General features: G+C 55.0%; 1 protein-coding gene across 5 annotated transcripts; it reads left to right on the top strand.

Annotated features, from left to right (window-relative positions):
* The first annotated feature begins 114 nt into the window (after positions 1-114).
* Positions 115-10,359, top strand: SPATA20 (spermatogenesis associated 20). Of its 5 annotated transcripts, none has more exons than XM_056505578.1 (16): positions 115-197; positions 1,075-1,212; positions 1,301-1,365; positions 1,729-1,883; positions 2,112-2,255; positions 2,504-2,705; positions 2,804-2,934; positions 3,028-3,132; positions 3,625-3,699; positions 3,911-4,123; positions 4,251-4,443; positions 5,137-5,305; positions 5,708-5,916; positions 6,020-6,219; positions 6,334-6,414; positions 8,903-10,359. In XM_056505578.1, the coding sequence occupies exons 1-16, from the start codon at positions 169-171 to the stop codon at positions 9,071-9,073; spliced, it is 2,280 nt and encodes a 759-aa protein (XP_056361553.1). In that variant the 5' UTR covers positions 115-168; the 3' UTR covers positions 9,074-10,359. The 5 variants fall into 5 exon arrangements, with proteins under 5 accessions (XP_056361553.1, XP_056361557.1, XP_056361554.1 ...); XM_056505582.1 differs by having other exon boundaries at positions 121-197; positions 1,020-1,212; XM_056505579.1 differs by having other exon boundaries at positions 131-197; positions 1,046-1,212.
* The last annotated feature ends 5,116 nt before the right edge of the window (positions 10,360-15,475 follow it).

Raw genomic sequence — 15,475 nt, 5'->3', positions numbered from 1 at the left:
GACCAGAAGGGGCGGGGTCTCAGGGCCGGGGCTGCAGCGGGGCCTGTGATTGGCGCACGGCAGCTCGGGGGGCGGAACATGGACTGGGGCGGAGTCTCGGGGGCGGGGCTGGAGCGGGGCCGGTGATTGGCGCACGGCAGCTCGGGGGCGGGCCCGGGAGCCGCCGCCATGTTGGCGCCGCTGCGCTGCGCCCGCAGGTACCGGAGGGACCGGGGGTCGGGCCCGGCCCGGGGTGAGGTGGCTGCCGCCAGCCCCGCTGCGCCCTCACCGCGTCCCCACCGCTCCGCCAATCCTCCCCGCGTCCTCGCTACAGCGTCAGCGTCCCTGAATTCTCCTGCTACGCCCTGTACACTTCCTGCATCTCTGGATACTCCCTGCACCTTCCTGAGTCCCTCCTATAGCCTTTCCGCGCCGGTACACTTCTGCCTTCCCCGACATCCTCTCATATCTCTCTGCTTCCCCCTGTATCCTCCCTAAATCGTCCTCGCACTACCGCAGCCCCTGCACGACTTTGCGAGCTGTGTACCGCCGTTCTGCACCGCTCTCCCACCTTCTGCATCCCTCCTGCGGCCCCATACCAAACCCTGCCTCTGCCCAGCAGCACAGCGCTCTCCCTGCTCCCCTCCTGCCCCTCGCTCCCCGCACCATAAAGAGCCTGTGCTCCCCCTGCCCGCACCCATCCCTCTGGGGATGTTCTCCCTGAGGACGCGCAGGTCGGGTCCTGCAGATGCTGCTCCTGCATTTCCAGCTGCTAATTGTGCCCCAAAAGCGTGCTGGTGGGGGGCAGCCCTGGGAATGGCCTTCACCCCACCTTGGGAGGGGTGAGAGGGGAACAACCCCCCACTCCAGTGAGTGGGAAGGGTTTGTAAGGTCCTAGGGGGGATTGAGGTGGACTGGGCCCCAGCAGAGCTACCCGGGCTGGGGCTGAGGATGGGCGTGGGGAGCAGAACCCTGTGCTGGGGCACAGCAGGAGCTGGGCTGCTGGTGCTGATACTCTGGTCTGTCACGGCTCTGTCCAGAGGCTGAGCTTTGTTGTGGTGAGCAGGGAGCCCCTGAGCCTGTTTGGTGTCACAGGCACACGTTTCTGACGGGGATCGCAGCCATGGCCTCGGTGGGGACACCCAGCCCCCCCGGTGTCCCTCGTCACACCAACCGCCTGATTAAGGAGAAGTCCCCGTACCTCCTGCAGCATGCCCACAACCCTGTGGATTGGTAAGAGCAATGGGGAGCCTTCCCTCCCCGCCATACTCCTCCTCCCCTTGTGCCCGTGGGGCTCAGGGACTCTTGTCTTCCCCCACAGGTACCCTTGGGGTCAGGAAGCCTTTGATAAAGCAAAGACAGAGAACAAGCTGATATTCCTGTCAGGTAACCAGAAATAAGACATATTTTGTGTCCCTCTGTGTTGGTCAGTAGATGATCAGATCAGCTGAGCTGTATCCTGAGCTGGTGTGTGAGTAGCCATGTGGGTGTAGATGACCACCAAGCAAGAGAGGACCATGTGCTGGAATAGCTGTCTCTGAAAATGGGCTACATGCAGAATCAGAGTCTTTGGCCAGCTTTTAGGAGCAAGAGCTGGAGAATTCAGGAACTTTTCTCCTTCATCTCTTGTTCAAGGAGGCAGCAGCTATTGCCCATAGCAAGGGTCCCCATCTCTGAGTGTTCTCCCCATCATTAGTTTTCCTGCTCCCTGCAAAGGACCATTCCTCACCCCCCTGAGCTTGTTTGCAGTTGGCTACTCCACCTGCCACTGGTGCCATGTCATGGAGGAGGAGTCCTTCAAGAGCAAGGAGATTGGGGAGATTATGAACGAGCACTTCGTGTGCATCAAAGTGGATCGTGAGGAGCGGCCAGACGTGGACAAAGTGTACATGACCTTTGTGCAGGTGAGGGAGGCACAGGCAGGGCCCAGGAGGCTTTCAATGGCTCCCCCAGGGTGTTGTTTGTGTTCCTGTTCCTCAGGCAATCAGAACCAGTATATGGGTGGTGTGGATGGGTCACAAGGGTGGACAGGAGCACGCATCTGTCTTTGAGAGAGGCTCTTGGGTGTGCTGGAGGGGCACAGAGCAGGTGCCTCTTGCATAACCTTGGTGCACATGTGTTTTGTCTTTCAGGCCACCAGTGGTGGAGGTGGTTGGCCCATGAGTGTCTGGCTGACCCCAGACCTCAAGCCCTTTGCTGGGGGCACGTATTTCCCTCCTGAGGATGGAGTTCATCGTGTTGGTTTTCGGACTGTGCTGCTCCGGATCGCAGAGCAGGTGTGGGGCAGGAATGGTGTAGCAGGCTGGGCTGAGCCAAAGGGGGCACAGGGAAATTGCTCTGGCCTTGAAGGGTGACTGGTTTAGGAGATTCAGTTGTGAGGAAGAGTAGCCCAGAGAACAAGCCAGAGCTTTGGCTTGGTTAGAAGTGGGTTTCAGCTGATTTGGGGAGGGTGATGGAGAACTGGAGGTGTGGTGTGGACTGGTGCAAGGCAAGAACAGCTGTCTTTTTTCCCCTTGCATCTTAGTGGAAGGAGAACAAAGATGCCCTGTTGGAGAGTAGCCAGAGGATTCTGGTAGCATTGCAACACACATCAGAGATCCGTGTGCAGGGCCAGGAGTCACCCCCACCAGCCAAAGAGGTGATGGACACCTGTTTCCAGCAGCTCTCCAGATCCTATGATGAGGACTATGGTGGCTTTTCCAAATCCCCCAAGTTCCCCACCCCAGGTCAGTCTGGTCTCTGCTGCTGAGACCTGCTGTGGGGCAGACAGCACCGTGGGGGCAGAGCCCACTCATCAGCCTCCTGTTTTCTCTCTGTGTTTCAGTGAATTTGAATTTCCTGTTCACGTACTGGGCCCTGCACCAAACAGCTCCAGAAGGTGCCCGGGCACTGCAGATGGCTCTGCACACCCTCAAGATGATGGCCCATGGGGGCATCCATGACCACATTGGCCAGGTAGGAGTAAATCTTTAGGGTTAAGCCCCTGTCATGCCCTGAAAGTGTGGGCTGGAGATGTGGGGTAGAGATGTCTTCACATGGTCTCTGCAGGGGTTTCACCGCTACTCCACCGACCAGCACTGGCACGTCCCTCACTTTGAGAAGATGCTCTATGACCAGGGACAGCTGGCAGCTGTGTACAGCAGAGCCTTCCAGGTACAGCTCTAGCATCCCTCTGTGCAGCTCCCACTCCTGCAGGCTGCAAGGGCTGGCCTGGTCTGGGGAGCCAAAGCCCGTTCCCCAAGATACTCCCCACCCCATGGGCATAGAGCAGTCCAACTCTCCACTTCATCTCCTGTTGTTTATCCAGAATGCTGCACAAACCCATGACAGTGCAGCCCCAGGGCTTTGAGCATAATGGGGGAGGAGACAGCCTTTGGGCTGGTCTTTGCAAGTCAGCAGACAGTACTGCTGCCTCTGACCTTGGTGTAACTCCAGCATTGCTCTCCACTTGCCCTTTGTAGATATGCAGTATTCACTGATAGTAGATTTCTGTTGAAGGTCTTAGTCTGAATCCACCCCTCATTTAAAATCCTTGGACTTTAAAATACTCTTTTGCCAGCTCTTCAAATTGAAATCTCTCACCATATCTTGCTGTGTCTCTTGCCCCCCAGTGTAACATTGGTGTCCCCTCCATGTCTCCCACAGATCTCTGGTGATGAATTCTTTGCTGATGTTGTCCGAGACATTCTGCTCTATGTCTCACGGGACCTGAGTGACCAGGTGGGCTTTTCCCTGAGCTGGGCCAAAGGGAGCCACTTACCCTGCCCTGGGATGTGGCTTGGGGCTGTTTTTCCCTCTTTTCGTTCCCAGCTGAGCTCAGTCTGGAGCACTGCTGAGGCTCATTAGCCAGGCTGCCATTCCTGCAGTGATGGGGAGCTGGATGAAAGTGCTGTTCTGGAGCTGGAGGGTCTCTCTGTTGTGCTTTTCCCAGGCAGGAGGTTTCTACAGTGCAGAAGATGCAGATTCCTACCCGACCACCACATCTGGAGAGAAGCGAGAAGGAGCTTTCTGTGTGTGGGCAGCTGAGGAGCTGCGGGCTCTCCTCCCTGACCCTGTCGAGGGGGCCACAGAGGAAACAACCTTGGCAGATGTCTTCATGCACCACTATGGAGTGGAAGAGGCTGGCAATGTGGACCCCATGAAGGTGAGGCAGAGGGAAGACTTGTCTGGTGCCAGGAGGGACCTGCATCCATCCATAGGCCCCAAAACACTGAGTCCAACACGTCCCAAGCCCCATGGCATTCCCAGAACGTGTCTTCCTCTCCCTTCAGGACCCCCATCAGGAGCTGAAGGGGAAGAACGTCCTGATTGCCCGCAGCTCCCTGGAGCTGACAGCAGCCCGGTTCGGGCTGGGGCGGGGCCAGCTGAGTGCCCTGCTGCAGGAATGCCGGCAGAGACTGTCCTCAGCCCGGGCACAGCGGCCACGCCCTCACCTGGACACCAAGATGCTGGCAGCGTGGAATGGTGAGAGGCAGCTCCACTCTGGGAGCTCCTGCCTTGGCTGGAGCCCCCCCAGGTCCTGCTGGGGCTGGAGAGCTCCCACAGAGCCACTGGGTAGGCTGGGATCAGGGATTGTGGTCGTGGGCTGTGTGGAAGCAGCCCCATACCTGCAAGCCTTGGGATACTGTCCTGGCTATACTTCCCTCCCCAGCTGCCAGCAGAGAGCAGCAAAACTCTTCCCCTGGCTCAGTCCAGCTCCTCTGGCTGGGCTGTGGGGAAGGGTCTGAGTTGGGCACTCAGGACTTTGGTGGGCACAGAGCCAATCCCTACTGCTGCATGGGTGAGGGATCACAGCGCTGTGTCTGTCTGGGGGCCCTGCCTCAGGGAATAACTGCAGGCTCTGTTCCCAGCAGTAAATTCCTGAGTGTTTGGGTCTGGAGCTGGCATGGGCTGGAGTTATCCTGCAAACTAGAAAAGTCTTGAGCCCTGTATCTGCCCCTAAGTGAGGGCTCAGCTCTTACTGGCCTTACAATACTCTGCCCATCTCTTTGGTGACAGTGAGTGACTTCATTAGTGATTTTAACCAAGCTGAGACCTGCCCTGCTGGCTCAGGGAGGATGAGCTTCACGTTGAACACCATTCAAAGCACTGACAGTGACCCTCTCACTGGTTCCATGTGTCCCCCTTTAACCTGTCCTGCTGTCTCTGCCTCTGCAGGGCTGATGATCTCAGGCTTTGCCCAGGCTGGGGCTGCCCTGGCTGAGCAGGAATATGTGAGCAGGGCTGCAGAGGCAGCTGCCTTCCTGAGGACACACCTTTATGACCCCAACAGTGGGAGGCTGCTGCGGAGCTGCTACCGGGGCAAGGACAACTCAGTGGAGCAGAGGTGAGTGTCAGAGAGTCCAAGACTTGACTGGCCACCTGCTGCCCACACCCCCAGCAGTCCCTGTCCTCTTTTCCAGGCAGGACTGAACTGGGAGGGAGGGAGGCTGTTTGTTTTCTATAGAGCTCCAGTGCAGTTTAGGAAGGATTAGTGTCCCCCAGTTAGTGAGGAGGAACTGAGGTCAAAACCTTTCCTGTTCCTCATCTTTCATGCTAGCAAGTGTCTTCCCCTGCCTTCCCCTCCTGTACAGAGCCCTGGGCTGTGTGATGGCCACAGCCATTGCTTTGCTTGGTGGCATCTCCTTGGGTAGCAGAGACCAGCAAGCAGGGCTTTGCTGGGTTGGAGAACATTTCCAACCTGCTCAGTTTAGAGATTCTGATTTTCCTTCCCTGTCTGCCACTGCAGTGCTGTGCCCATCCAGGGCTTCCTGGAGGACTATGTCTTTGTCATCCAGGCACTCTTTGACCTGTATGAAGCCTCGCTGGAGCAGGGCTGGCTGGAGTGGGCCCTTCATCTCCAGCACATGCAGGACAAGCTCTTCTGGGACCCTAAAGGCTTTGCTTATTTCTCCACTGAGGCTGGTGATCCCTCCCTGCTGCTGCGTCTCAAGGATGGTGAGCTCAGGGACCTGACCATGTGTTCTGTGGTGTGGGAGCTCAGGGCTGATGGCACATGCTGGTGAGGCTCTGAGCTGATGGCAGATGTTGTCCTTTGCAGACCAAGATGGAGCAGAGCCCACCCCTAACTCTGTCACTGTCACAAACCTGCTCCGAGCAGCTTGTTACTCTGGTCATATGGACTGGGTGGAGAAAGCTGGGAGGATCTTGGCTGCCTTCTCAGAGAGGCTGCAGAAGATCCCCATAACCCTGCCAGAGATGGCCCGGGCCACTGCTGTCTTCCACCACACCCTCAAACAGGTATGGGCTGGGGCTCAGTGTCCCCTGCAGGACCTGCTGTGGGAGGTGGGGCTGGCAATGGCATGGGTGCAGTCACAGCTCTGTTTTCTCCCTCCTGCCACCCACCCTGCTCAGGTTGTCATCTGTGGGGACCCCCAAGGAGAAGACACCAAAGAGATGCTGCGCTGTGTCCGCTCTGTCTTCAGCCCAAACAAGGTAGAGGTGCCCCCTGCCAGCCCTTCCCTGGTCTCTGCTGCCTGCACTACTGGTGCTTCATCCTTTCTCCCAGTGCAACTGTTGCACCCATCTCCTCTGTTCTGCCTCTCTTCTGGGAAGCATCCTGTCCTTTTTATACCTAAGCACAACCAGCAGGACCACCTCTCTTCACCCCTCTCCCTGCACAGAGCACGAGCAGCCTAGCCCAGAAGTGGCTGCAGCCGTGGTTGTTATTGCTGCTGGCTGTTTACACTGCTCTCAGCCTGAGCCCAGTGCTTTCCCAAGGGGAAACCTTTCATTCTGGTGTGAATATGTCATTCCCAGTGTGCATGTGTCATGTCCTGTGCAGACCCAGTTAGTGTCTGGGTCACCTGCTGCCTGGAGGCACTCTCATCCTTGGAAGGGATGAGGCAGTGCCTCTTCCAGTTCTAGGTACCATTCCCCAGCTGGGAGAGGCTGGCTTTTCCCAAAGCTTTTCTCCCATTCAGCAGCAGTTGCAGTGTATTGGGGTTCCTGCCTGGCTCTGCTTGTCCTCATCCTGGCTTTGAGATGTATCAGTGCATCCCACAGAGGGGCTGGAGTTGTTGGCTTTGTCTGGAGCTGGCAGGGGAGAGCAGCACAGCAGCTGGTGCCCATCAGCTTTGGTGGGCAGTGTCCCTGCCTTGGGGATGATGGCTCTGACCTCAGAAAAGCTGTGGAGCTGAGGGAAATAGGACTGGGCTGTGAGTGAGGGGCTCAGTGTTTAGATTGGATTCATCCCTGGGCATTGGGCCCTGATGCCAGGGACTGGCATGTTCACTCTCAGTATGTGGGGAGCTGAGGCTGAAGCACCACTTTGCCTCTGTATCCCCAGCTGGATAAACTGGGGAGGGCTGAGCCATCAGCACAGGATCCTCTGCTCTGTCCTCTCATCAGCTCAGCCTTGGGAAGCTCCCTAAGGAGAGCAGCCCTGGGTCACCTGCTCCAGGGACACGGCTGATTTGGGAATTGCCTTTGCCTGTGTCCCCTGTGCCCCCACTCCCTTTGTGCCCTCAGGGTGCTGGGGGCCAGGCTTGTGTGCAGGAACACAATTAATTAGGTCATTCCAGTAATTAATTCCTTACAAACCTCACCCTGAAATCCTTGCTGTAATGAGATGCTGATGATAAAATTGCATTGAGGTTGTGATTTTAAATGGACCCTGGGTCTGGGGTAGCCCTTTACTGCAGGGGAAGCAAGTAGGGGTGATGCTGGTGGGTGTTCCTGGTGCTGGGAGCAGGAAGGGTTGGATCCCAGCTCCTGGTATAGATCCCTGCCCTGTTAATGGTCTTTAGGGTAATTATGAAGGATCCCATTATCTCCTGGGCTGCAGAGCGCTCGCCTTCATCCTGGCCCCGTGAGAGGACCTTGGGGAGCTTGTGAGAAAAATGAATAATGAATTTCAGATTGGACATGAATTGGTAATTAATCACTCCTGGAATTAATTCCAGACAAAGGCGAAGGGGGAGGAGATTGGGGGGAGCAGGAGGCAGTCAGGGAGACAGGCTGAGCCAGAGCTGGGTCAAGCAGATATGGGGTGGAGGGGGACAGGACAGGACTGCAGCAGCCACTATCCAGGGCAGGGACTTGGGGATGTGGTGCTCCTTTGGGGACACAGGAGTGTGGGCAGCCCCTGCCAGGCAGGAGTGAGGCTGTGCTGGATCTTGTGCTGGTCCTGGTGTAGAGGATGCTGCATGCCAGGTGAGAGGTGCCATGGTGGGAGATGTGTGTGCTGTGAGAGGCAGCATTTGGTGTCAACGTCCCTTGCTGACAGTGGTATGAGTAGCAGGGACATGTGAGTGTGTCTATACAGGGCTGGGCAAGGGAGAGCTGTGTGCTCCAGCAGCAGGGTGCTTGCTCTGTGCCTTGGGAAAGGACAGCCTTTTGCTCACCATTTGCATCTGTGTCAGCATGAGGCTCACTGCCAGCTCCTGGCCTTTCTCCTGATTAGCCTGCAAGCCCTAAGGCTTTAACAAACATTTTCCCTTTCAGAAAAGCTAATTATCCTGGCAGCCCAGTCGTCACCTCTGGCTGATGCTGCTGTGTCAGCCAGGAGAGGCCCTGACCCAGCGCTCATTGCAATTTTTCTGGAAAGCATGGGGAAGGCAGGAGGCACTGGGCTGCAGGTGGGATGGGGCAATGCTGCAGCTCTTTCTGGGGCTGTTCCTGGGCTGGGCAGGGGTCCCCAAGGAGCTGGCTAGGCTGGGATGTGCTGATCCCTGTGCTTCATCCCAGTGCCAAGGGAGACAAAGCTGCCACATCTCCATCATGCAGGAAGCATTATAGGGATGTGACCACTGTGGGACCCTGGGGAGGGCTGGAGTGGGTCCCTTCAGCTCCCCATCCCCTCCCCATTCTGGGAGAGTGTGTGGGGGGACACTGCCAGCCCCCAGCACATCAGTGGGGCAGGAAGGAGCAGCTGGCTGGGGCTGGCTGTGCTCTCTGGCTCTCACAGTCCTTCTCTGGGCAGGTGCTGCTGGTCGCAGATGGAGACAGCACTGGGTTCCTGTACCACCAGCTGCCTTTCCTTGCATCCCTGGAGAGGAAGGAGGGCAAAGCCACTGCCTACATCTGCAGCAACTTCACCTGCTCCCTGCCTGTCACCTCTGTCCAGGAGCTGCGTGGGATGCTCAGCCCCTGAGCCCCTCAGTCCTGCTGCCTGCAGGACTGGCATGGGAACGTGGGAGAGCCCATAACAGAGCCACCCTGAGCACCATCCCCCGTGGCTCCTAGCAGTGCAGTGAGGCTGTGCTCCTCCTCACCTGCTGCAGGTTGGGGTCTGCTTGCACTGTTCCTCCAGCACAACTGACTGTGGTCCTGGGTGGTGTTTTTGGTGAGGCCAGGAGACACTCATGGAGGAACATCTCTTGTCTCTGTGTGAACGCTTGCTTCTCACCTCTTCTTGCTGAGGAAAAGGAAAACAAATTAAACATAAATCCCAGTGTTAATGGAGAAGTCAGATGGGAAAACTGTTAGGGTTCCTATAGCAACCCAGGGTAAACACTGTCAAAAGCACCTGGATGGCTTGGGAGTCAAATGCTCTTAAAAGTGTTACTGGCTCCAACAGCTGTGGTATTTTTCTGGTACAGAGGAGACTGTAACATACATTAACAATATATAGTGCATAGAAAAAACCTGCTGATTACAACTGATGTAAAGTTTATTCTCCCTTTCCTCCCCTCCTTCCCTCCTTGTCCTCCCTGCTTCCAAATGGGTGCATTTGGTTTTCAGCATCCCTCTGACACCCTGGGCTCCCCCAGCACGGCACCTCACACCCCAGCTGGCTGGGTGCCATCATCTGGCAGCAAAATGGCACTGCCCACTGGATTTCTAGAGGGTTGTGCCAGGATTTGGGGGTAACTGGCCAGGAGAAATGCCTTTGAAGTCAAATTGGAATTTTGCACTTCATCTAAGTGCTTTCTGTGCTTGTGGAAGAGGAGGGGTTTTGTTTTTTCTCCTCTCTTGGTTTTAAAAGCCTGAAGTGTTTCTGGAAATCCAGCTGAAAATTGCTGGTTTGGCAGATGTCTGCCTGCTTTCTTCTGGGATTTTTTGCCTTTTCTTTTTTTTTTTTTTTTTTTTTTTCCTTTAACTTGGCATCTCTGCTGTGGGGATTGATTTGACACCCATCCTCAGAAGTGCTCAGAGTGAGTTGGTTTGTGTCTGCCAGGAGAGCAGGGCTGGTGCTGAGTGTCTGGGGAAGCCCACAGGGATGTCACAGTGGCAGCTGCCCTGAGGTGGCACAGGGAGGGCATGCTGAGCCTGTTCTGGTGCTCACCAGCCCCTTGTGGCACAGACAGGGTGCTTTCCTCCCATACCATGCTGCTCTTTGGTGTCTCTGTGAGCAGCCCCCAGGCAGAGCTGTGCTGTGAACCTCTGTCAGGATGAATTGGCTTCACCTCTCAATAAAACAAAACAAAAAAAGAATGAGAGTTCTTTGTGATGAATAATTGTTGTTGTGGCACCTCTGTCCTCCCAGAGCCTTTGCCTTGCTGCTGTCCCTGGCTGCTGGTGGCCATATCCTGTGATTCCCATACTCTGCCTGTCCCTGGAGCCACTCCTGGGATTTATGGCCTTGGTAGGGGGTGGCTTTGCTTGAGTCCTGCTGCAGCTCCCCTTCTGGACCCCTTGGCTTGGTGCTGGGGCTCCCAGGGGTGCTGCTCCTCACTGCTGGCTGCAGTGGTTAAACCCCCCAGTGGTGCTTCCTGCCCTTTCCTGACATCCCTTTCCTGTCACCAGCCCTCCAATTTCATGATAAATGCTGTTTTGCTGCAAGGGTTGTTTTCTGGGGCAGTTATCAGGAGACAGGGCTGGTGGGTGCTGCCCAGGCTCTCAGGAGGATGATGCAGTGGGGTTTCTGGGCTCAGGGGTCCTGTGCCACTGCACAGTGCCTCTTTCCCTGATCCCTTCCCACATTCCCTGCAGTGGCAGAGGCAGGGGCATTCTCCACCATGCCCCTTTGGGGGGTCTGGGACACATGGGGTGAGGGGGAGGCAGGGTAAGCAGCCACCCCTGCTGTGCAAATAAGGCTTTCTCTCTAATTATAATATTCTTTGGAAAACCCAGCACTGGTTCTGGATGTCTCAGCTTTTATCTCCTGTGGCATTGATGTGACATCAATGGGAGATGGGCTTTGAAAGTTGTTTGTTCTGGGGGGTGCTGCATCTGTGGGAGAGGGAGGGTGGAGAAGAGTGTCCCAATCCTGCATCCTACTCCATCCAAAACACGTGGGGGTGCAAATTGGGCATGCCAGCCTTTGAGAGGGTACATTGGGCAAAATAATGAGGTTTCCTAACCTGGGCACATGGTTAATTCACACATGAGCACCCCATTGTCCCACACTTGGGTGGCCAAATAGTCAGCACCTGAGCACTGATCTGCTATGCCTCAGTGGCTGATTAGCTCCTGCCTGAGGGTTATTTTGGGCATGAACAGGCAGGTTTTGGTAGCTGGGGGCTGCTGCAGCAGGAGGTTTGGAAGTGCTGATCAGTGGTTGCTCTGAAAGTGATGGAAAGGCTCCATAATTCCCCAAAATATCAGGGGAACCTATGACAGGCAGGTGCAGGGGGGCAGGAGATGTGGGGCTGGTATGAGGAGTCCCTCCAAAGCCAATCCTGGTACTCCAGTATTCCCCCAGAGGGAATTTGCAGCCAGCATTGCCATGGTGAGTTCCTGCCTCCTCCCCTGGGTATTTTGGGGTGCTTGCTGGGGTCCCCTTGCAGCAGGGTGTGGGTGGGGGCACATGTTGGTTGCACCAACCCTCCTGTGGCATCCCCTGGATCATCTGCAGCCACTGGATAGGGCTGGGGGGCTGAGCAGCTCCTGCTGCCCCTCCCTGCCCCAGCATTTGCCTTGCACAGATGTTCACTCCATTCAGCTCCAAGGAATTCCAGCATTCCTGACAAGTGGATTTGCAGCTGAGGCTGGCTGACTCTTGCTCAAAACGTGCTTCTTTCTTTTTAAGCTGACCTTCCATGCAGATAGGGGCCAAGGGGACACAGCCAGGCTGTGCTGTGGGGGTCTGTGGGTGTCCCCTGTTGCTCACTGGCCAAGGTATTTTGGGGACCATCATCCCCATTGATGCTCAGCTGCTCTGAACAGGCTCTGCACCCACAGGCCAATGTCAGAACCACTTTACCACCTGGAAGTCTCTCATTCCTGCCTGGCAGCTGCAGAAATCCCACCTTTGTCTCAAGGGACTCCCACAGCTGGGGAGGGATGGCTGAAGGCCACTGGCATCATTAAGGGTTATGCAATGGACACTTGGTCATTGCAGGCCAGGGCAGGGGTGCACGTGGCCATTAATCCTCCTTTGATACAGTTTTGGTGTTTACTGACTGTGCTAACTGTTGCATTAAATCAAAATTAAACGTTTATTTTGGAGGCTTTACAGAGGAGGATGTCCAGGGTGGGAGGTGCAGGTTTGTGGGTGCCTGGGTGGGAGGGGAGTTTTGGGGGTGTACAGAGGAATCAGAGCTGCAGTGGAGGATGGGGATGTTCCCAGGTGAGGGGACAGTGGCATCTCTGCCTTTGGCCCTTTGTGAGCTGCTGAATTAGAGATGAGAGATGCAGAGGGCTGCTAATCAAAGGGGAGCAGGCTCTGCTTCCCACCTGGGGTTTTATCCAGGACTCCAGGAGGGCTGAGGCTGCTCCTGCCCCATGGCCAGGTGGAATTTGGCATTAACTCCTTGTGTCCTGCAGCCTGGCAGGAGCAGAGAGCACTATTTGATGGTATCACCTGAGACTAAATCCCACATCAGGAATCCTGAGGCTTGGGGCAATCTGGAGCTGGGAGGCAATGCCCAGATTTTGGGGCCAAGTCTCCCAGTGGAAAAGCAGCTCCCAGCCAGGTTTCTGTCTGCAGCATGGATCTCCTTCCCTCTGCCTCTGGGCTGATGCCTGCTGGCTTCTTTGGGGTTTTTACCCACGAAGGAGAAACCTGAACATCCCTGTGTGACCCAGCATCTCCTGTCCCTGACACCCTGAATCTGGGACAGGCAGAGCTTGCAATTATCCCTGGATTAACAGCAGCTAATTTAGTTTGAGCCACAGAAGCTGAAGTGGATCGATTTGGGGTGAAGAGTATAGAGGAGGAATCAATAGGTGTTCAGAAATGCAGAAATGGGGCTGTGCAGTAACACTGAGCAAGTTTAGCCACAGTGGCATGTCTGAACAAGTCCAAGCCATGCTCTATATCATATGCACCAGCCAAACTATATTTAACTGTTTTTCTCCATATTTTGCTGCCTAGTTGCTTTTCTACATATTTTGCTGTTTCTTCACACACTTAGTTGTTTTTTTCTGTATATTTCCAATGTTTATAACAAGTACATAAAATAAGCCATTTTTAAGTGTTTTTCTACAACTTACTAAAACCCTTCAAAACCACTAAAACATAAAAATTAAATTAAAAAAGAAACCATAAAAAACAAAATACCAAAACTAAAAAAAACCCAAAATAAAAGTGAACAGCAAAATTCTAAACAACAACCAATCATCCTACCTAAAAAACTCATACAAAGCACATAAAACCACCAATCAAAAAATACATAATCTCATAAAGAGTAGTCTTAAAATGTACAATTAAAACTACAAAGTAAACAATAAATCAAGCCCTGCTCCCTCTTGTCCCTCCTGGGAGCCTGCTCAGGATGCCAAGAGCAGTAAGATTTCTACACCTCTTGACTTTTTTTCCTCACCATCCTTTAAAACTCATGTTTAGTGGCTGTGAATGAGGTTTCCATCAGCTGCTGGGGGCTGTGGGAGCTGCCACCCCATCACATGCTGGGGATGTGCTGCCCTGGGATGCAGCCACAACAGGTTTATCTCCCTGAAAAGAAAGGAAATCCATGTTTTGGTGAACAAGTAGAAATTAAAAGGGAAAAAGATGGAGATAGAGTTATTTCCCATCTCCTGAGGGGCTGGCAGGGATAATAAAGAGCAAAATCTAATTTAGGAGCCTACAAAGACAGAAGTGCTGGGGGGCCCTGGCTGTAGTGTGAAGCTGCAGCCTGAGCATCAGTGGAGCAAACCCACGGAATGGGATGTGCCCTGGCAAGAGAAGGTGTCCCCATGTGTTTGGAAACCCTTCAGCCCACGGGCAGCCTTGGCCAGGGGCTGAACTCTGCCAGGGGATGGGCTCTTGCTCTGCTTTCTGCGGCCAGTGCTGGGGAGCAGCTCAGGGAGGGCCCAGCCTGGGAGGAGGAGGAGGAGGAGGAGGAGGACCCTGTGCTGGGAGCAGGCAGGCAGAGGCAATGAGGCAGAGCAAAAGGAGGTAGGAAACAAAATTAGGAGGTAATCAGGCTGGAAACACACCCCGGGGAGGGAGAGCACTGAGGCCCTGAGCTGGGTTATCCCGGGTCGGTGCAGGGCAGAGGTGCAGTGTCACTGTCCTGTGACTGCAGGGCCTTGGCAGAGCCCCCAGGGGGGCTGGGGTGGAGGGTGCAGCAGGGATCTGTGTCCCTTGAGGCTTGCAGGTCTGGGAAGCACCGGGAAAACCCCTCTAGGAAGGTGCTGTTCTCCCCACAGCTCCTCCCCATCCCCCTGTGCTGCTCTGGGCTCCCTCACGACTAATGAAGGTCCTGGATGCTGCTGCTAATGAAGGGCTTTGATCATCACCACACATCCTTCCCCTGTTTCTGGATGAGGTCCTTGTGGCACTAATGAAGTCCCTAAATCCCTTTTATCTCCCAGGACAGCCCAGGGGAAGGGCTGCAGTGCAGTGGGGCCTGCAGCACCCAGGCTCCTCCTGGCCCCTCTCCCCATGGGATGGGGATGCTTCTGCTGGATGCTCCTACAAGGCCACCAAGGGGATCCCAGCAGCCTGGGAGCTCTGCTGGGGTCAGGGAGAAAATGCCAGGCTGTGTTCAGAGCATGCCTGTGTGTTCTGTCCACCCTGTGGATGCTGCCCAGAGGCTCTGCTTGGTCCCAGCAGCAGCCACACCCAGTCAGTCCATGCAGCCTCTCCAGTGATGACGAGCATTCCAGAATTAACCCCAAAGGCCTTTCAGCCCCTAATTCTCCATCCCTGACCATGTCCTTAGCCTGGCTTTGATGAGCCAAGGGACAGAAAATCCCAGCATTTCTGCAACATGGCACCAGTGCAGCCTTGGCCCTTGATATATATTTTTCCTTAACATCTGTCTTTCCTTTTTGCTGTGTTTTTTATTACCAGGCACAGTCAGATTTAAGGAAACACAGCCCAGGCACAGGGGGCTCAGGAGTTTTGGTGGTTTTTGGGAGGGGGGAGGCTGGGGCTGTTTCAGGTGAATGCATGAGCTGGTTAGCAGAGAAATGGGATCCATCCAGCTTCCCTGAGGCTCTGCTTCAGGATGTCTTAGGGCAAAAATCAGCCCTGCAGAGAAGACACATTGCTGTGTTGTTGCTTGCTGGCTGGGATGGAGGTGTCTTGAGGGGGCTGCCCTCCTCCCAAAATTGTCCCCCTTGTTCCCCCAGCCTGTGCACTGGGGAGCTCAGGCTGTTCCCCTTCATTTGTTGTCATTTATCTATAATTTAGAGTGGGGTTTAGTTATATTCTAATTGAGTT

Source organism: Oenanthe melanoleuca, chromosome 18, assembly GCF_029582105.1.
Source record: "Oenanthe melanoleuca isolate GR-GAL-2019-014 chromosome 18, OMel1.0, whole genome shotgun sequence".
In the NCBI taxonomy this organism is placed as follows: Eukaryota; Metazoa; Chordata; class Aves; order Passeriformes; family Muscicapidae; genus Oenanthe; species Oenanthe melanoleuca.
This window is presented reverse-complemented; position numbering and strand designations above follow the sequence as displayed.

Excerpts from the sequence above, each read along its gene's own strand:
- SPATA20 (XM_056505578.1), top strand. The coding sequence starts at position 169 with ATGTTGGCGCCGCTGCGCTGCGCCCGCAG. Across the intron at positions 2,256-2,503 it reads TGCTCCGGATCGCAGAGCAG|TGGAAGGAGAACAAAGATGC; the intron begins GTGTGGGGCAGG and ends CTTGCATCTTAG. Across the intron at positions 5,917-6,019 it reads GCTGCTGCGTCTCAAGGATG|ACCAAGATGGAGCAGAGCCC; the intron begins GTGAGCTCAGGG and ends TGTCCTTTGCAG.